This window comes from Heliangelus exortis, chromosome 16 (genome assembly GCF_036169615.1).
Source record: "Heliangelus exortis chromosome 16, bHelExo1.hap1, whole genome shotgun sequence".
In the NCBI taxonomy this organism is placed as follows: Eukaryota; Metazoa; Chordata; class Aves; order Apodiformes; family Trochilidae; genus Heliangelus; species Heliangelus exortis.
Genome location: NC_092437.1, coordinates 13,246,181 through 13,264,645, shown reverse-complemented (window position 1 = coordinate 13,264,645; position 18,465 = coordinate 13,246,181). Strand labels below are relative to the sequence as shown.

The window sequence follows — 18,465 nt, the reverse complement described above, 5'->3', positions numbered from 1 at the left end:
AATTGCCCGTAAGCTCTTCCTAGCAGCCGCTCTGACAAAGGACCCCTGGACCCTGCCGTTTCTGGCACGCCTGGCTCCATCCAGCACAGGGTCTCTTCTTCCCTTCCCATCCCCGAACCGCTCAGCCACAATTCCACTCCCCCGCTTAACGCAACACCCTGCGTTGACTCCATCCCCGCTGGAGGCAGGGTAGGAGCAGGAACCCAGATTTGCCGGCGAGATGCTGTACTTCAGCCCCTACTGATAGGAGGGTTTTGTGCCTGCAGCTGGGCTTGAAACGGGATTAAAAACCCGACCAAAAAAAAAAAAAAAAAAAAAAAAATCTAAACCACCCAACCCAGCCCACATCCCCCAGCCACTGAGGAGCCTCCAGATCCGGGGGAGGGGGCCGGGGGGTGGCGGGGCAGCGGGGCCGGCTCTGCGCGGGCGCGGCCGGCGCTGGCTCGGGGGGAGCCCCCTCCCGTGCCGCCCCCCTCCCGCTCCCCGCCGCTCCTCTGATCAGCACCGCGGCTCCGGCTGCCGGGGCCGCCGCCGCGCCGAGCCGCCAATGCGGGGGATGTTTGCAGGGAGGCAGCGGCACGGCGACAGCAGCGGGGAGGAGGGCAGGTGAACTCCGGGGAAGGATGACCGGCGTCGCCACGATTGTCTTTCTCCTGCAGCTCTTGCCCAAGGCGGAGGGACAGGTCTTCGCAGGTGAGTACGCCCAGACCTCCCGCAACCCCGCCGACCGATCGGACCCTGCCCGGCTTCCCCCCCAACCCGGGGCAGGCAGCTCTCTCCCCGGCAGCCTCAACTCCTCGCCTCGTCCCTTCCCCTCCTGCCCCTCGGCCTCGCAGGGACCTCTCCGTGCGAAGCCCCGGAGAGAGCAAGGATGGAAAGGGCTCTGGGAAGGGGCTGGTCGGCGGGGGAATGAGCAGGCTGATTAAAAGTGGGTTTTGGAAGCGCGGGGGGCACCGTGCCGGAGCCCCGGCAGCGCCCGGGGGCTGTGGAAGGGTTTGCCGTGTGTGGTGGGCTCCGTGGGGGTTCCGAGCAGGGCTAACAGCATTTCGGACTGGGGAGGCTCGCTTCTCGGAAAGTTACATGTGGTGGGAGGTGAAAGCCATCACCTTTAATCTTGGATTCACGGCATTTGTGTCCTTTTTGAATGTAGTAAGCAGGCTCGCCGAGCCCAAGCCGGGAGTTGGCTTCTGAAGGATGCGCAGCTAGGGAGGAGCCGCTGCCTTTTTCTCCTCCAAGCAAAGGGGCTTGGGGCTGTTCTGAAGTTTAGTGGCAGTTTTTTCTCCCCTTGTATCTCGCAGCTCAAGTAACTTTCTCGGGGGTGAGTGTTCAGTTACTGGGACTGGCTCCTTCCCAGTTGTCACTCTCTGTCACTCTGATGTTAAGGAATACTTTGCTCCCTGGCATGTGTACATTAATAGTAGCCAGTTATTTTCCCCTTCCTTACACATTCCTTGAGGCATAGTTTGAATTACTTTAAGATGACAGGTGTTTATGGAGCTGGTTTTCTCCTTTTGTGCTATTTCGTGGGTAAGCAAGATACAAGTGGCTTTGTTTTTCCCTTAGATGTTTAATATGGAATTAATTTTCTTACTGCAATTTTCTTTATATTGAAAAATAGTTGTAACTCCCTTCTCTCCTCATTTAATGTATCCAGCTTTCTAAGTTTTCTTTTGTAATATTTTTTCCCTGTATAATTAAGATAAGTCAAAATTTCCTGTGGAAAATCCTTCTTACTGAAGGATAAATCTCAGTGCTTGAGACCCGGTTTCATCCCTCCAACATGCCCAAGTTTAGCAAGCAGAAGATTTTTCTTAGTTAAGACCGAGACCTCGGCTGACTTGGTGTTGGTGCTTTAGAGCAGCGAGAGTGTGGGAGATGCTGGGGCTGCAGCCGGAGCCCCGTGGTCACCTTTCCCTGGAGCTCCTCGGGACAGGGGGGCTCAGCAGAAAGTTCGGCGTGTTCAGGGCCGGCCGGGCCCAGGAGACCTCACTCGGTTCGGCTCGGTGGATGGGATCAGTCCCGCAGGCTTTGACACCGCCGCGGTATCGTGTTTACATTGCTAGGCAACTGCACAGAGCCGCAGATTTATTAGAAAGGCTGCGAAATGTAACCTAGTTAAAGGCATCGTTGAGGAAGCATCATGTGGAGCTTTGGTTTTGCTTTTCCAACTATGTTTTTGTGTGCCTGACACTGGTCATGTCAACTGAGATTAGATCCTTGGCTTTTGAGGAATCATTTAGCCAGCTAGGAAAAAAATATTTCTATGAGAATGGCAGACTTCTAAGAACTGTTTGTATTTGAGGAGAAATACCAACAGGAGCTGAACACCTGTGAGTTTAGAGACTGGCCAGATATTTTCATAATTTTTAGAAAGCCATGAAGTGTTTTGATCATCAGTGGGAACAGTGGATGTGAGGCTTTCTTATCATTAATAACACCTTCCAGCTCCTCTTTTAGTGCACTCTACTATTCAGAATTAACAGATGATTTTAATAGTTCTCTGAGGTTGCTTCTATTAATGAAGTTAAAAGAAAGTTTTCTCCTCTTAGACGATGTATCTGGGATAGAGTGTAGTGGTCTGGACTCTCCGTGTAACTGATATTTTCATGGCGAAAAAGCAAAGCTTTTCAGATGCGCTCTGTGTCTAAATTTTCAGTGAAGTTTGGAGCGATTCCAGTTGGTACTATCGATGTATTTTCTCATCTTCCATCAGGTGGTGCTGTCCCCATAACTATTAGGATGCAAATACCTCCTGTCTCGATTCTTTTTCGAAGCCTAATGCGTTTTTTCAGCAGCCTTTTGTTAAACATCCCCCACGCTGTCCCCCCCACCCAAAAAAAAAAAAAAAAAAAAAAAATCACTGTGCAATAATCTGGCTGGGTTTTTTGATTTCTTTTCTCCTATGGTGGTAAGGCTAAGTAGGAAAGCCTCAAGTCAAGACAAAATGGTATTCGTTCCCTGCACAGCTGCTTCTCTTTGGTATTATTCCCAAGACAAGCTTAGAAATACTAAAAAGCAACAACAGAACTGCTGGCTCCTTCCTGGAATACCTGGCTTCATAGTGAGGGAGGTGGTGAACACTTATTTGTGTAGTTTCTGTACTGCTCTATTTTATACCTCTTTGCCCCAGCAATTTCTTTCAGCTGCCTGCAGTCTCTGTGTTTCTAACAGAAGAGATGCTTTTGAGCTTCTAAACTTTTTGATAGCTTTAGGGTCAGCTACTAATTTAGTCTCTCTACTTTCCCAGGGAAGAGAGAGTAGCAGCACCAGGTAATTCTAAGTACTTGCTGATTCTTTCAGGTTTTCAGAAATTAAGGGGCTTTGCTTATGGGGGAAGTAATTTCCCTTGAAGGGTGCGTGTAGTTTTCTCACAGTAAATATGTGAAGTGTCCTTGCAGTTGCTGTGTGCTTTGCTACCGTCTGTTTTGTGGGCATTTTTAGCACAATGGAGCAGAGAACTGAGAGATTGAAGTCGTTTGCTGCTGCGAAAAAACGTTCCGGAGAAAAGTAGGACAGCGGGTTTAAACAGGGACTGTTCACCTGAACACCAGATTACTTCAACACTTGTTTTACTTCTGATGTCAGTGTTTGGTTTAACTTTTTTTTTTCATTACCCTGTTCCCTGTTCTGTTGTTGGCTGGACTTGCAGCTGTTTGCTTTCAAACGCTGCTGCATCATAAAGTTATGGCAAGTGGTAGTTTGTTCCACAGGGTTTGTCCAGGGAAGAGGGGAGAAAGGGACCGAGCTACAAGGAATTTTTTTTTTTTTTTTCGGGAAGATGAATTCATTTACTGGGAGTTCATTTACTCCCAGACTTCGCTGTCAGTTAATTGGCAATGAAAAATGGATCTTTCTGAGCAAGCTACTCTGTGTGGCAATTGTCAACAATGCAGCCATTTAACTCAATAATCACTTTTCACTGCCCCTGGGGAGCTGTTAGCACTGCAATTCAACGCTATTTTTCATTCCTGGCTGCCTTGATTTGTTTTCTAATAAACAAACAATATTAAAAAGGTGATGTGGGGAAACTGCCTCTTTCGACACTGGTGGCACGGAAAGGTCACTGCGTTTTTCAAGGCAGTTGTGAATATCGGTGATAATCCCTCTGCGTTACAAACGCAGAGCCCTTTTTTACCATCCACCCTTCTGGAAGTCCCCCAGCTCTGTATTTCTTCCTTAATTGTACTTTTTTAGTCTGTGAGGCTCTATGTGCAGCCCCACGTGCTCTAGTTTTCATTAATATTATGGAAATGATTTGGGACACTTACTATAATATCCTACAATAATTTTTTTTTAGAAGGCACCAACATCTGTTACCATGGAAACCTGGATAGTGTAAAGGTGTAGGTCTGGGGCTTTACGAACCTCAAAAGATATGGGCTAAGGTTGTTTCTTACAGGAGCAATTATTTTGCATATAAAATTCAGTTAAGCAGAGAGAAGAAAGGAAAATAAATTGATCTGTTCAGCATTGCACTGACAATCCTTCTGGAGAACATTCAGCATAGAAGCATCAGTGTCTCCCTGATTCTCTCTGTAGGTTTTTTGGTTTTTTTGTTTTTTAAAGCTCATTATTTATAATAATTGTTTTATACCTCTGGTAATCCTCGTTGCAGTTTTATAAACAAGGTGAAGTGCTGTGTATTGGCTGGTATTGTTCTTTGCTTGAATGGAGAGGTGTGCAGTGTTTGCATCAGAGCTTAAATATTTTGGCAACGAGCAAATCTAAGACTGACTTAACAAGGCCTCAGTGAAGTTAAAAAAACAAAACAGATTTCATCTGAAATCCCTCTCCAAGAATCTGATGGAGGTGTATATGTGTTTGCTCACTAACATGAGCAATATACTTTTTTTTGCCATAGAAATACTGCAGCCTGGTTAACATTCATAAAAAGCTATTATGATGTTTGGGTGTCGAGCAGCAGGAGTGTGTGTGTTGCTATATAAAGCATATGTACTAAAGTGAGAGATTTCTTAATTTTTTATGTAAGCAGCTTCGATCTGTTTCCTTTGTCTTTCATTTAATGCACAGATAAAATATGTAATGGAGCTTCTAAAACGTGCTTGTAGGTGCATTCAGAGATGAGACTTTGCAGATACTTCAAAGAGCAGCAGCATATAGAGGTCAGGTGCTGCTGTAATCTGACCCAAGTTGTATCCTAGATTTCCTGCTGGGTTGCAAGAAACCTGTGCTTCCCATTGCCTGGGAACCAGAGGGCTCCCCTTCCGCAAAGAACAGCTTGTGGGTTGACATTTCTTGGCTCTGTGTTGTCATTCTAGAGAGGAATATGGTATAGTTGGCTCTCGTGGTATTTCCTGAATATTTTATGGGGGCCATAATACTTGGCTCATTTATGCCAGTTTATTTAGCCAAGAGTCACTCATTTCTCTGGTATCACTCATTTCTTAGCTCTCTAATTTTTCTTCTGACGATGCTCTCCCTGTTGGTGCTGGCTGGTGCTACTTCATCATTTCATTTGGATGGTATTGGCTTAGGGGGAATCCTTACCCATCTCTTGCCCTGCCGCTTTCCTCTGTTGCCTCTTGTCTCCCACCACCCCGCTCTTCCCAGGCAAACCCAGAGGCAAAAAGCCACCCCATGCCCCCAAAAGCAGACACACAAAGGAGGTGAATGGTGCTGATGGCATCAGCAAGGACTTCTTACAACCTGGCCCCATTTCTCTGTACACTTGTAATTACATAACAAGCAATTGCTTCTAGTGTTCATTATCTCAAGCTCTAAAGATCGTGTATCTTCATGGCAGAGGAGACAATTACTATGTCTTAATCAGACTATACATCATCTAATCAGTCTCACTTGTTTTTTAATATCCGATAAATGCATCCTATCCATCATGGCACAGTTCAGAGGTGTCAGATGCTTTGCAGGCTGGATGGCAGGGCACTGCACCTTCCAGAAGAAAATGCTGATAAATCACTTAAAGAAAGAAGGACCTTTTGAAGAAAGCATTAAACAACACTTTGTTTTCTGTAATTAAAGATGACGTTATACTGGGGAGCACAAGGCTATCCACCTGTGAACAAGGCATGATAAGTAGGGCAAGAAACCTCAGAAAGAGTGGACCTACTTAGTGCTCTGGCTTTCTTGATTTCTTTTAAGTAGTGCTCCTAAATTGATCCAAGGCCACCCACTTGATTTCTTCTTTTCTCCAGCTTGGTCTCTCTGGGACTTGTGATCTCAGTAATTCACTCTGACTCGATGAATTCTGTGTTGGTTTGAAACAGTGCAGCTCATGAGGTTAAAGAATGATAGAGCTGTTTGTGAATTTTGGGAGGATGGGACCTGGCTCCCATTCCTTGGTATTTTTGAGTTCATGTCTCAGGCTGTGGGGTTTGACAGCTGCTGCTGTTGTGTGGGCACAGATCAGTGCTGCAGCCTGAGCAACCCACGGTTATGCAAACCTCTTTACTCAGCTTTGCTGTTTCCTTTAGACTGGAAATACTCCAAGTATCCCATATCCAATGTTTTGTCAGCCAAAATGTCTTCAGGTCCAACATGAAAGAGAAAATGGAATTTGCCATGGTGTTTTCTTATGCATATCCTTGTCAGTCTCAGCTTCATTCCTGGGTGGTGGTTGTGTTAACTCATTGGAAAGCAACTCTTAGTTGCTGTACTCCTAGCACTACCTGTCCACTGCAGCGCTGTAAAGAACAATAGTATCAAGAGTATTGCAGCCTAATCCAGGGCCTATTCATTTTTATGTTGGGGGTGAACCCTTCTCTCTTTGAATTTGAAGAAATCAGCTGAGCAGAAGCAGGCCTTGGCACTGTGCTGGGGGCAATATTCCTGAAATGCTGTTAACTCCAGTACTGCTGAGCTTGTCACTGTTGGTGGGTGGATCTTACTCTGTGTGTGTGTGAATTTTCACTCCTTTAGTACTGATGCAAAGGTCAGCTCCTCAGCAATGGAGTGGGAGAAGCTTTGTAAATAGGGAAAAAAAGGTCCAAGTAGGTAAACAGAGCAGCTGTGTGCAGTGTGCTTTAAGGTTCTTTCAGCAAAAAAGCATGGAGCTGGGAATGGTTTCAGTGCCACGTGTTTCAGTGTTCTTTTTTAAGATAATGAAGGCTGGCAAAGGTGTTTCTTAGCTGGGAGGATGTGTGGTTGTGACCATTTAATAGAGGTAGGGTGTGAAGCGAGGTAAAAGGGAATTAGAGCAACTTAACTGCTATATAGGTGAGTTCTCCTTTAGAAATACTTATTGGAATTGCAGCAGCAGTTGCTGGGTAAGCAGAAGAGCACTTCTGTCAGCAAGATGGGAAGCTGCTGTGCTTGGTAGTTCGTTCCTTCAGAATAGAGATTTTCTCTCAATGTGCACCCATTTATGTGCTGGCTGCCCAAATCTGATTCTGCGTTTCTAGGTGTGAATTCGAGGCTTGAATAGCAACAGTTGGTGGTGAAGCTGTAAAGTGCAAGGTATTTCCACCATAATCAGTTGTTTCTCAGGGAAATATTTCAGGTTTTGCTGGTTTTTCAAAGGTGTGTGGCTGAAAGTGGTATATTAAAAAAAAAAAAAAAGAGCTGAGCTAGGAGGTTGTGTGTGTATCTCCATTCTTGACAGCTTGGTTTTTTGTTTTTGGTTTTTTTTTTTACTATTTTCTCCTTTTTTTCCTAAGAACAGAAAAGCCCTGATATTACATTAATAAGTTATTTCTAGTGGGTTTTATGCAAATTCACCAGCATGGAAGAGCTGTCTGTACCTGCATTTCTTTTCTAGCAAGGGATCTGCTTTCTCCAGTTTTCAGCTTGGATGTGTTTGGAAGCTGTCTGGGCAGGAGAGCTCATTACCTTCCTGGTCTGGACTTGAAACAATTGTTAGTTTATAATGGTATCAAGTCATCTTCCCTAAAGAGCATCTTTCATAGAAAGGTCCTTTTTTTCCTCTTTATTGTTTATGAAGCATAATGTGATTGCTTTATTTTATAGTAACTTTGGAACATCTGAAGTGCCCAACCAGGTTAAAGGCTTCAGAGGCACAAATGGCTTATTTTTGTGCCCTGAAGAAGGTTTTCATCTTGCAGTTGTATGAGAGAGGAACAACAGAAGAGCTGGGACCAGTGTGGCAGCTGAGCAGCAAGGGTGGGAGCTGACAAGATGCTGGAGTGGGGTTGATTGTGGAGAAGGTGATGGGAAGAAAGGGAATGTGATGAGGTTGTAGCAGTAGGGAGAGGCAGGAGGAAGTTTGAAAAGAAACATGAAAGGTAAGAAGAGCCTGACAGGATGGAAACAGTGAGGAAGCAGATGTAAAATAAAGCTCAAAACTTGGCTGCTGCTCCTGCTGCTCCCAGACTGGGAGGACGCTGCTGCTGCCATCTCCAAAAGTGAACTGCCAGCCAGTTATTGCTAGGTACCTTGTTGCTGCAAATTTTGGTCTTTAGGCTGAAACATGAGCAGCAGTGCCTGGTTTTCATAGTTCTTACTTATTATCATTGTGATGTCTTAAGCTGGTTGAGCGTATGCCTTCCCAAACTGCAGTGATTTTGAATTTATTGTAACCCTTCCTAGGCTTGGCCAGAAATGTGGATGAGCTTTGTTTGTTATTCTTGCCAGTTGCTAATATTTTCAGAGCTTAAACACGACAGAAGCACTTTTCCCTGTTTGTTACTGTAGCTCAACTGATATCTGAGCTCTGTTCCTGTGCTTACACTATGGTTTCATGCTGATTATTTTGGTAAGGAAAACCACTGGTGTCATCCCTGGCTGTGCCAGAGGAACTCACCGGGATAGCAGCTAGGGCTGGTGCATCAGAGGGCTTGGTTTGGAACCAAAGCCAGGCAGCCCAGATGTGATCCATGGTTTTGCACAGTGAACAAAATGAAAGCTCCAGAATTCATTATGTTTATCAGCAATTGTTCATCTAATTGTTCATCTTTGCCCTTTCCCTTCAAAAAATGTTTTCAGGGTTCAGCATTGGTTTAAGGCAGACCTTTTTGTTGCACCTGGTTTGGGCAGACTTAATGTAACCTTCTGATAAATTTGACTTTCAGATTGGTGCCTTGCAACTCTCCCTGCTCCTGGGGTCTGGCTGGTGGTTGCCAACCCTGACTCATTCCCTTTAGGCCAAAAGGATCCTGCAGTGCTCTACGTGTGTGCAGGGAAAGAAGCAGTGATGGCCAGATTGCTCTCCAGAGAGTTATTTCATATTATTCCTGCACATGCAGGTAGTTATTGCCAGGTTAGGGTGCTACCTGGTTGAATTGGCACCACTGTTTTATTTCTGTGAGGGGTGGGGGGGAATTATTTCATTAAATTTAGGACCAATTGAAAAATTTCCCCAAATGTGATGTTAAAACCCTGTTTGTAGAAAAGCAGCTGTTCTAAAATGAGCAGTTCCCCTGCAGATCTTGAGATTTAAACATTTCAGCATGAATCAGAGAACAAAAAACCCCATATAATCTAGTACAAAATAATAGGTTTCAATAAATCTTGTAGGGAGCCCTACTTGTGTTTTAAAAAGGAATTTCTACTACCAGAATGGTGGTCAAAACACTGCTTCAAAATTATTTTTGTTATCAGTAGAATCTTCTAGACAAATGGTAAATATATTTTTATGATTAATAAAAATGGGATATGGTGGATGCACTACCAGATATCAGCACGTGGTAACAATCAGAGAAGCGGAAAGCTTGGAAATAAACACACACACAGTGTCTCTGCTGGCACAGGGATAACCCTGGAGACTGCCAAGGCCAGAGCCTGCAAAAATAAAGTAGAATTAATTGTCCTTAAATGAACCTACCAAATAAAACCAACCCTTTTAAAGTAAACTCTTAGCACTGCTCTTTCACTGCAGAGCTTTTCCATGTGACAAAGTTTTAAATGTTCTATAAATGTGCTTATTCACGTTTCTGTGCACGCTTAGGGTAAAGAATGAGGCTATGGGGTACACCTGCTTTGACAACTGCTCCATTCTTGCACTCTGCTTTTCTAGTGATGATGCAAAATTATTTCTCAAAATGGCTAAGATGGTTTTGGAATAAAATATTGGCAATGTTTGAAGGTCACTTGGCAGATAGCTATATTAAAACACTCCCCTGTTGTTCTGGAATATTTTTATTTTTTTTTTTAGAGGATTTCTGTCCCTTCCAGTGGGTCCTCTGTCTGTGTTGATGTAAAGAGCTCTCATGGCAAGAAAGGCAGGGGTTATTTCCCCCTGCTTTCCTCAATTTCTGTGCTGATGAGATTCCATCCCTACTGTAATTCAATATTAAATAAATTAGTGTTTAATTTTAAAAACTACTAAATTTCCTTGTGCTGTCACACAGAATCATCCAGGTTGGAAAGGACCTCAGAGATCATCAAGTCCAACCCTTGATCCACTCCCCCCTTGGTTCCCAGCCCATGGCACTGAGTGCCACATCCAGGCTCTTTTTAAATATCTCCAGGGATGGAGAATCCACCCCTTCCCTGGGCAGCCCATTCCAATGTCTGATCACCCTCTCCATAAAGAAATTCTTTCTCATGTCCAACCTAAACCTCCCCTGGCACAACTTGAGACCTCTTGTGCCCTCTTGTCTTGCTGAGAGTTGCCTGGGAAAAGAGCCCAACCCCCCCCTGGCTCCAACCTCCTTTCAGGGAGTTGGAGAGAGTGATGAGGTCTCCCCTGAGCCTCCTCTTCTCCAGCCTCAACACCCCCAGCTCCCTCAGCCTCTCCTCATAGGACTTGGCCTTCTTGGCCACCTGGGCACACTGCTGGCTCCTGTTCAGCTTCTGTCAGTCCAGACTCCCAGGTCCCTTTCTGCCACCCTGTGCCCAGCCTGGAGCTCCCCATGGGGTTGTTGTGGCCAAAGTGCAGGACCCAGCACTTGGATTGTTGAACCCCAACGCAACCTCTCCAGCCTGCCCAGGTGCCTCCCCTCCTGCCTTCCAGCTGATCCACACTCCCCCCCAACTTGGTGTAATTTGCAAATTTGCTAATGGTGGACTCAATCCCCTCATCTAAATCATCAATGAAGATATTAAACAGCACTGGGCCCATGGGCTGACAGCTTTTCCAGGAGAATGCCATGGGAGATGGTGTCAAAGGCCTTGCTGAAGTCCCGACAGACTCCATCCACAGCTTTCCCCTCATCCACCAGGCAGTCACCTGATGATAAAAGGAGATCAGGTTGGTCGGACAGGACCTGTCCTTCCTAACCCCGTGCTGGCTGGGTCTGTGACATTTGCCAGCTTCCAGTCATCTGGGACCTCCCCAGTGATCCAGGACTCTTGGTAAATGCTGGAGAACAGCTTTGGGAGCTCTTCCCCAGCTTCCTCATCCCCCTGGGTGGATTCCCTCTGGTTCCATAGACCTGTGAGGATCCAAGTGGCTCAGCAGGTCACAAATTGTTCCCTCCAGGATTACAGTGGGGCTACTCAGCTTTTTATTTCTCTCTACAAGCTTCAGAAGCAGCTGTCCTTAGGACAACCTGTCTTACTCTTGAAAACTGAGGTAAAGAAAGTGTTAAATACCTTTAGCCCTTTCCTCATCTTTGGTAACTACGTTTCCCCCCATGTCCAACAAAGAATGGAGGTTTTCCCGGCCCCTCCTTTTGCCTTTGATGTATCTGTAGAAAGACTTCTCGTTATCCTTAATGGAAGTGGGAAGATTGAGTTCAAATTATGCTTTCGTCTCTCTAATTTTCTTCCTACATGACCTAACTATATTCCTAAACTCATCCTGAGTAGCCAGCTCTCTTTTTAACCCAAATTTCCTTCAATATCTCCCTGTTCAGCCAGACTGTTCTTCTTCCCCTCTGGTTTGCCTTTGGGCACACAGGGACAGCTGCTCCTCTGCATTCAGGAGCTCCTTGAAGTACACCCATCCCTCCTGGGCCCTTTGCTTTCAAGGGCTGTTTCCCAGGGTACACTCCAAATCAGTCTTCTAAAAAGGCCAAAATGTGCCCTTTGGAAGTCCAGCATAGAGGTTTTATTGTTGTCCCTAGTTTCGTCCCTGAGAATTGAAAAATTTATTTCATGTGCCCCAGGTGGCATCCGACCACTACATCTCCCACCAGCTCCTCTCTTTGTGAACAGAAGGTCTAGTGGGGCCCCATCCCTGGTAGCTCATTTAACAGCTGAAGCAGGAAATTATCCTCTATTTGCTTTAGGAATCTCCCAGGCTGCCCCTTCTCTGCTGTGTAGAGTTCCCAGCAGACATCAGGCAGGTTAAAGTCACCCATGAGAGCAAGGGCTGGGCATTTTGAGGCATCTGCCAGCTGCTTGTAGCAGAATTCATCACTCTCATCATCCTGGTTGGATGGTCTGTAGCAGACTCCCCCCAGGGTATCAGCCTTGTTGCCCTTCCCCCTGATTTTGACCCACAGGCACTTGAGCTTATTGTTCCTGACCCCAACTTCTAGAGAGTCAAGAGATTTTCTAACATATAGAGCTACCCCTCCACCTCTCCTACCTTGTCTGTCCCTTCTGAGGAGCTTGTAGCCACCCATGGCACTCCAGCCATCCCACCATGTGTCAGTGATGGTGACTCCATCACAGCTTTCCTGCTGCACCATGGCTTCCAGCTCCTCTGTTTTTTTTCCCATACTGTGTGCATTGGTGTACATGCACTTCAGCTGGGCTGCTGATTTCACTTGTGGGCTTTCCACCCTCAAGCTCATCTCTGAAGAGCCTGGTTTCAATCCCCTCCCCCTACAAATCTAGTTTAAAGCCCTCCAGATCAGCCATACCAACTTATGGGCTATAGTCCTTTTGCCCCTGCTTGATAGATGCAGCCCATCTGATTTGAGGACACGAGGTAGCATGGAATTCACCCCGTGGTCAAAGAACCCAAAACCCTGCTGCTGACACCAGTCCCTAAGCCATGAATTAAACCACTGGATCTTCCTGCTCGTTCCCACTGCTGTCATTAGAGGGATGGAGGAGAACACAACTTGGGCTCCTGATCCCTTCAGCAGTTGCCCCAAGTCCTTGAAGTCTCTTGATTGAATGGGTGCTGCCTGTTACTGCATCATCACCCACCTGAAAGAGCAGAAGTGGGTAATAATCTGAAGGTTGGAAAGCTTACCTACAACATCCTTAACCTGGGCACCAGGGAGACAGCAGAGCTCCCTGGGAAGCAGCTGTGCTCTGCATATGGGGCCCTTGGCTCCCCTCAGCAGGAGGATATATTTATACTAAATATAATTCTGGTATAATTCGGGGTGTCTCCAGTCTTAAGGTGCCTTGCTGATGTTCGGGACTGGGAGCACGCAGGAAGCAACAGAAGTGTTATCAGTGCAGGGTACAAATTCAGTGTCTTGCTTGCCAGGTGTAATTCAGGTCAAAATTTCTGAAGAGAGTACAGGACGAGTGTCTGGATTATTTGGTGTATATCATTATTTACCCATAACGTGCTCCCTTGTAATACAGGGGGTGGCAGAATGTTTGCTCATCAGGATCAGCCTTTAGATACAATTTCTATTACAGTCTGGGAGAAAATCAGGAATGGTTCCTTTAAGTTTTTCTTCGTGAGGGTAAACTTAGAAGGACTGCAATTGGGAGATTAATGTCAGGGTTAGGAATCATAGGCAGAAATCTTGGGAAGTATTGCAATACAGATCCAGAGGAAATGTGTCCAAAGCTACTCTGAGTGGATGAGGGAAATCTGGGAGTGGCTAATGATGAGATTTTGAGGTCTGACAACTGACAGTGTATTTGCATGTGACTGAATTGGGATTTGAAAAGAAGTGAATACTCTGAATATGCCACCTGCTATGTGTGGAGCTTTAAAAAGTGTATGACTGGGATTTGTTTAGTGTCTGGAACAGAACTCAGCCTTGAACATCATCATATTCATGAGTGATAAAGTATTGAGAATACCTTTAAGTGATCAGTTTCTTCACTTTTGAACAAAGATTTACCATATCTAAATACATCGAGCTTCTACACCTTTAACTGAGAATGGAGCTGTGACATGGTGAGCAGCTCAGGGAGGGGAAGGAGGGAGAAAAATTTAATGTGCACCAAGAGTAATAGAGATTAAAACAAGAGAATAATTTACTTTGAGCATTAGGAAAAATCTTATTGCAGAGTCAAAAGGTTGTGGAATTGTGTTCCAGAGGAAATAGTGGGCACAATTTCCTGAGTCATTTTAATTTAGCCAGGACAAAATAATTGTCTTCTGAAGAGGAAAGGACTGCACTTTATGAGAAAACAAATTGAATATTCCACTGCAGGCTTTTCCCCCCCTGCCTCTAAATTTCTTAGCTTACAGTGCTGTTGTAGAGGGAAGGGAGAGTGGAGCAAGAAAAAGAGGGTGCTGCATTTAGCATATAACTGCAAGTGACATTAACATACAGTGCTGCTCAGCTTTGTTTTCAATTCATCTGATTAACTGTTGCATGTCTGAAATTTCAGCAGCATGATGGTGAAGGCAAGGTGGTGTGATTGGATCATGTTCCTCTCCAGATTCTTCCCATCCCATACTCCCCAAGTCTGTATTCAGCCTTGATCTCACCTGGGGCAGGCAGGGAGCTCAGTGTTTAAGAAAAACAAACCAAAAACACACAAACAAACCCCAAAACCAGAAGAAAAAAAATCCACCAGCTGTTAAGTGCTAGATATGATTTGTAGGGGCTAAAAAAGTGCATAATGTGTAAGTCAGAGAAAGGAGGAGTGTAAAATGTGGTGTCTGCCTCTGCACTGCTCCCAAATGGCTCTGTGTAAGTTGTTCAAGCCAAGCTTTGGTGAGTGAGCCCAGTGGGGCACGATTTGAGGCCCTGGATATAATATCCAAAAGGGCTTTAGAAGCCCTGGCTGCAGCTGAAATCAGCAGGGCTGTGTTTCCAATGTGATGCAGATTCCTGAGGATCTTGGAAATCCCTTGGTGGTTTGAATGGGGAGCACAAAAGTTATGCAGGTACTTTAATTTAATTCCTCTTGGGAATCTCTAAAACTGGGACAGTTGAACCCATTGCTGGGAGGTGGAGTGCTGGTTGTATCTGCAAAGGTTTGTGAAGGAACAGAAATTCTATCACTGTAGGGAAATCTGAGAGGAAATTAATAATTCTCTCTGTGGAGATCAGTTTGCATAGTGTGCAGTAAATAATGCATGGGGCCACGGAGCTAACAATCAGGATAAACCAATATTCAATAGGTGCTCAATCAGTAAGTACATCCATCTTTTGCATGGAACAACAAAAGGTGGCAGAATTCTGTGATCATTTTTTTAAATAGTCAAATCTGTAAGGATTGATACAGGGTTTTGTGGACAACTGGTGCTGCAATTAATATCCTTACACACTGATAGAATCACTAAGGTTGGAAAAGGCCTTTAGGATCATCAACCCAATACCACTGTGCCAGCTAAAGCACGCCCTTACGTGCCATATTTACATGGTTTTTGTTGTTGGCTTTTTTTTATTCCTTCAGAAAACTTTGGTTTTATTGTTGCTGCCACTATTGCTTTGCTTTTTTTCAGTCTCCCTTTGAGACATGGAATTCCATCATCAGGGAATGAGCTGGAGAATAATTTGGGGTCTTCTCTTTTGGGCTCCAGGAGTGTATGGATGGAGGCTTTTCTCTGCTGGGTTGCAGTCACAAGCTGATCTCCACAACCTTGCCTCCTCCTCACTTGTACACCACCACCCCAGAACTGAAAAAGTTGGGTATATGAACCCAAAGTTTGAATACTTTGGCAGAGTGAGCTCTGAAAATAACTCCTGCCAGATGATTGTGGAGGATTGGGAGGAATTGTATTGTGGCTCAGACTTCAGCAGCCAGTTGGGTTGTGATGAATTGGGACTGGAGATTTTGAGGTTGGTTTAGAAACATGTTCATTATGTGATGCTTCACTGTGCACTTATTTTATGCTTCTTGTTTGAATCAAAATCAACATCATGTATGCAATTAAGGCCGTCTTGTGCTTTGTTCACTTCAACTGAAATAGCAGAGAGCTGGGTGGGGAAAGCAGTGTTGTTGCAATTACATTGAATAATTGATTACTTGAATCCCATTAAAGAAAAAAGGAGGTGAGAAAACACTTATTTATCAGTCAACCTGAGGGAATTAATGTCTTCTGAAAATCAGCTTCAATTCTATTGTTATTGCTCTCAATATTTACATTATTACAGTGTTAAAGAAAGCAAATACTTGTTTCTTCAAAACTTTATTTTTTTTTCTTAATACTTTCAAGCTCCCAATTAACTTTCCTTATTCTGCTCTTTCATTTTACAAGCTGTATATAATGGTTATTCATTTCTCCTGTATCCAGTGTGTCTCCTGTAATGCTTGTTGTTGTTATTCATAATCCAGGAATTTATTGTGGCCCAGCAGCAGGTGTGGGTGCCCATGTGCTTGCAACATATGCCCATTAAATGTGCAGATTTCTGTTCAGAGGCCATAAAGGTGAATGGATTTATTTGGGGATCCTCTCTAAATTCTTCCCCTCACCACAACAACTCTTCAGAAGAAGATTTAAATCAGCTACTAAAAACATTTTAGCAGAGCTTTTTCATGTTTTTCAGTTTTGCTTTTCTATTTTTTTCTAGGTGTTTTTAGTCTTCTGTCTGAGAAGGTAAATGTTGTGTTTGACAGATGGAGGACAGCAATAGGATGGCTTTGTGCCACGCTGCTGGTGCACAGGGGGTAAACCCTAGTGAAAGGTGTTTTCTGGTGTGGCTGGGATGCTGTCAGCTCCTAGGTTTTGTTTTCCCAAGACTGGTTCTGAAGTTCACCCCAAGCAGCCATGAGGAGGCCTGGCAAGCTGCTACTGAGTGCTAAAGCATCTTCTGCTGAGAATGCACAGCAAGGTTGGAGCTAGGTTGGAGTTTGTCTCCTCTCCCCTAGGAACAAGCAATTGGAGAGGAGGAAATGGTCTCAAGTTGTGACAGGGGAGAATTAGATTGGATATTGGGAGAAATTTCTTCCCCAAAGTTGTTGTCAGGCCCTGGCCCAGGAATTTAGAAGATCCCTGGAGGAATTTAGAAGATGTGTGAATGTGATGCTGAGGGACATGGGTTAGTGGTGGGGTTGGCAGTGCTGGGACAACTGTTGGACTTGATCTTAAAGATCTTTTCCAAACTAAATAGTTCAATGTAGTGGAATAAACTTATGAAAGGTCACAAAAACCTGGGAGAAGCACAATGGGACCAGTAAATTCTCTTTTACTGCTGTGGCTTTAGATTCTACTGGCATCTAATTCACACAGGAAGGAAAAGCTGCTGTTTCTTAGGATATATCTGTGTCAGAGTGGTGACTTGGTTAATTGTTCAGAAATAGATGACACTTAAAATTTTTCTTTTATGGGAACTCAGAACAAACCAGAAGCCTGGAAAGGTAAACTGCAGTTTGCTGATAGCATATGCCTAGAAAACAGAATAATGAAACAGCACAAGGTAATGGGAGTGGGGATCACATATTCAAGCTGATATTTATGTGTGGCTTGACCTTGACTCTTTCTGCTTCCTTCTTCCACTTTAATCTTTTATAAAGAAAATTAATACAGAAGGTGAAGAATTATTTGGTTTATTAAATACTGTTCCCCAGGGCACCTCTCTTCAGATAATAACTTTGATTCCAAAGATATTAAGGAGGAGGAAAATGTTTACACTGCCTTCTTTATAGCAAGGAAAATAGAATACAGGAACATTATCTGTAATATATGGATAATTACACAAGGGAAATAATTTAAAGTGTATTCTAAGATGAACATGAATCAAGGTCTTCCCCTCCCCCAGTCCTTTATGATACTTCACTGTTAATTAATTCTTTTAGAAGTATACTGCAGTCCTCTGCACTCTCTGCTCCTGGTTTTCCAAGGAGAATCAAAGAGCTCTGACTCACCACACTTGAATTTTGTACTCTCACAGGTGAAAATGAAACTTGGTCCTATTTTAGCTAACTTCAGCTTTCCTTCAGGACAAAGCAGCCTATTGAATGTTGTACTGAAATCATGCAGATTATGTGAGAAACATGCTCCCTTCACAATACTTTTTGTACTTGCAGGAATTTCTGCATTGTGAAACACTCTAGGCAGGGAATAGATGAATATTTTATAATGTTTCGAACAGGGATTTGGAGGCTCAGGTCTGCTGTTCCAAGTTGTGTCCCCATCTTGCTTTATAACCCTGAGCAAGTTAATTTTTCTATGTCTCAATTAAGTCTATTGTAAATGGCATATATGTTTCTTTTCTATCTCTCAAGAGTCTGGGGAAGCTTAATTAGCACTTGTGAAATCCTCCAGGATCTCCTGATGACAGACACTGAGTACAGTGTGTTTTCAGGCTGGCTCTCCTCACTCCCAATATTACCAAGTGACAACTTCTCTAGAAGGTTTAAGATCTTGAGTGCCATTCGTGACCATGCACTGAATGAAATCAGTGGGCTTGCTTTTTTTACCTTCCACAGGCTTCTTCTGAACCCCAAGTGGTATGCAGCTCTGCCTTCTAAGTAAAAGTACCACTGCCAGTAAAAAAATTTTTAAAAATGCCCAAACTTGTTGTTTAACTGCACTGGTGTTGCCCAGGA

The 18,465-nt window shown here is 44.3% G+C and overlaps 1 protein-coding gene across 1 annotated transcript in view; it reads left to right on the top strand.

Moving 5' to 3' along the window:
* The first annotated feature begins 365 nt into the window (after nucleotides 1-365).
* Nucleotides 366-18,465, top strand: part of PTPRT (protein tyrosine phosphatase receptor type T) — a 439,233-nt gene continuing 421,133 nt past the window's right edge. The window contains exon 1 of the mRNA XM_071759664.1: nucleotides 366-693. Within this exon, the coding sequence (XP_071615765.1) occupies nucleotides 624-693 (70 nt within the window). The 5' untranslated portion in view covers nucleotides 366-623. The remainder of the gene's footprint in view (nucleotides 694-18,465) is intronic.